The 2,737-nt window shown below is 49.4% G+C and overlaps 1 protein-coding gene; it reads right to left on the bottom strand.

The window, feature by feature from the left end:
* GSTUM_00002281001 (uncharacterized protein) lies at nt 1-2,406 on the bottom strand. XM_002836039.2 has 6 exons: nt 2,170-2,406; nt 1,980-2,110; nt 1,761-1,926; nt 1,294-1,702; nt 662-1,239; nt 1-574 (listed from the first exon to the last, which is right to left on the bottom strand). The coding sequence occupies exons 1-6, from the start codon at nt 2,314-2,316 to the stop codon at nt 428-430; spliced, it is 1,578 nt and encodes a 525-aa protein (XP_002836085.1). The 5' UTR covers nt 2,317-2,406; the 3' UTR covers nt 1-427.
* Nucleotides 2,407-2,737: the final 331 nt, after the last annotated feature.

Here is a 2,737-nt window from a genome sequence, read left to right as displayed (position 1 = left end):
GAGGTTTTCAAGGGTTCGGATGTCCCGGAAAGGGTTCGTAAAGGGATCGGAATCTTTTTTTTTCCTTCTTTCGTGCACCTTGATTGTAACCGGGAGCTTGGGCTGCATAATGTGGTGGAAGGGAGCCTCAACGATTTCTTCGCGCTTCTGGAAATGACGCGGGTAGAATTTCGGGAAAATGGAAAGTTTCGGGATGGCGTCGGCTCGTGAAAGATGTGCACTCCGTCGACTTTCCGTGACGTACTAATTCTCTCAGGAAAACAATATGCTTTCTAGGTGTAATCATTCCCGTCCTTCTTGAATTAATCGCTCAAAACCTATTCACATTCCTGCAGGTTTTTTTGTAAGAAAAATAATTAATATCGCTCGAGGCGAAATAGGAAGCTACACAATATTTCCTTTCCTTCGTGGACATGCAAGAAAAAAACTACTCCTTGGAGGGGACCTGGTGAATCTCGGTGCGGCGCCCAGTGGCGGCTCCGATGTCGACTTTGACGTTTCCTGCCGCAATGTCCTTCTGGAGGTTGTCGAGGCGGGACACCGGGGACCGGGTTTTCCAGGGTGGGCGGCCACTCTGTTTGAGAAGGGAGATTAGTCAGAAAAACAAAACAAAACAAAAAACAGACGCATTGAAAGAGAAGCGATTAATGGAGCTACGAACATCGAAGACGTCGTCCATCTCCTCCAATGTAACACCCTTTGTCTCAGGTGCCGTAAAAAACATATGAACGAAGGCTGCACAGTTGAAGGCAGCGAAGATCATGTACATTTTCCAATTGATGGTTCTGAGTAGTGGTGGGACGGCGAAGGCCAAAACACAGTTCCAGGTCCAATTGGATGCGGTGGAGAGGGACACAGCCATGGCCCGCACCTTGTTGGGGAAGACCTCAGCAGGCATAGTCCAGGAAACGGGGCCCCAGGTGATTGCGAAAGTGGCGACGAAAAGATAAGAGCAAGCGACGACGGCCTTGGATTGACTCCCCTTGTTTTGCATGATCCAGGTGATGGCAGAGGATGGATCTGTTTCGGGATGACCATACACTCCTTGGATAGAACCGGAGATCAAGAGCAAGGACATCATGGCGAAAGAACCGAACAGGAGGGTGGGACGGCGACCCCACTTGTCCATCCAGATGATAGCAGGAACGGTCATGACAACGTTGATTATGTATTGAATGGAAGCGGTAAGAAGAGGGTCCCCGATACCAGCACCCTCCATAACGTAGACGATATAGTACACTATTAGACTGTCAGGAAAATCCTGCTCTATGCAGATCCTCTAGGAGAGCTTACTCATGACGTTCATGCCGCAAAGTTGAGACCACATCTGGATACTCATACCAAGAACAACTCGCCTGAGAATCCTAGGCTTGGCAAGTTCGGCAAATGATGAAATTGCCTCCTCACGTTCGAATCGGATAATGTCCTCGATTTCCTGGTACTCTGCCAAAACGACTGGGTTGTTCAGGTCCCCGTTTCCGTGGACATCGGCCAGGACACGAAGAGCTTGCTCCCACCGATCCTTAACCGCTAACCAACGTGGAGATTCGGGGAAGAAGAACATGCCTCCAACGAGGATGGCAGCGGGGATAATCTGGATACTCCATGGGATGCGGAATGCGGCTGGGCCTTGGTGCTTATTGGTGGGGCCACCTCCGTAGAAGGAAGCACCATATTGAACGAAATATTGGATCAAAATACCCTTCAAAGTGAAGTTAGATATACATTTTTGGGAACTTGAGGGGACCGAGAGGGTATACCCAGGTGATAGCCCATTGTTGAAGGGAGACCATTCGACCACGAACTTCTTTGGGTGCAAGCTCGGATTGGTAGACGGGGACAATCGTAGAAGTTATACCGACACAAATTCCAGAGATAATACGGCCGACTACCAACATGCCCACATTTTGGGCAGCTGCTTGGATTCTGTGATTTCCGTTAGCACCTCCTCCTAGTATTACTCCTTGGGGCAATCCTACGTTGATCCTAGGATCCAGATAATGCCTCCGATTTGGATGGCCTGTTTACGGCCGAAGTAATCTCCGAGGTAGGAAGACACGAGGGAACCAAGCAGCGAACCAGCTGGCATCGCACTGGTGATAGCTCCTTGCTAACCGTAATAGTTAGGCTGATAAAATAAAACTAACAATCTAGAGAGAACAAACCTACCCTAGCGCCCAGGGGATTACCGAAGTAATTCTTATAGGCATTGGTTCCAAGTATACCAGCCATGGAACTGATATCGAAACCGAAAAGACCACCACCAATGGCTGCGAAAGAGCAAATGGCATAGATGTTCCTCACTCGGTACCCCATAGTGAATATTTTGCGCAAGGAAGCTCCCGAACTCCTATTCTCGAATCGAGAGTGTTCTCAGCCCAAAGGGTATAAAGGAATTGAGCACACCAAGAAAGGGTGGAGGAGGAACATTCGAACCGGTAGCGAGGTAGTCGAGTCTTTATAACCAAATATTCAGTAACAGGCTGATGGTACTGTCGTGTCACATCTCACACGTTTTCCCCGGCACCAAACCCTAGTATACTTTCGGGCTCATGGGTATTACCGATAAGTAGCGAAGTATCACACACGGAAGCACATGTCGCCTACCCAGAGTGTGAAACCAACGGCCCTTCGATTACTTATCCCCAAAGGGCCCTCAGAGGCGGGGTGCCCGGGGGGAGGGGGGCTCCTGAATGGAGATGAACTGAGCGACCTCGATTGCTCATGATCAATCCAT

Source organism: Tuber melanosporum (assembly GCF_000151645.1).
Source record: "Tuber melanosporum whole genome shotgun sequence assembly, scaffold_126, strain Mel28".
Taxonomy (NCBI): Eukaryota; Fungi; Ascomycota; class Pezizomycetes; order Pezizales; family Tuberaceae; genus Tuber; species Tuber melanosporum.
The sequence above is the reverse complement of the archived record's forward strand: the minus strand, read 5'-3'. Positions and strand labels throughout refer to the sequence as shown.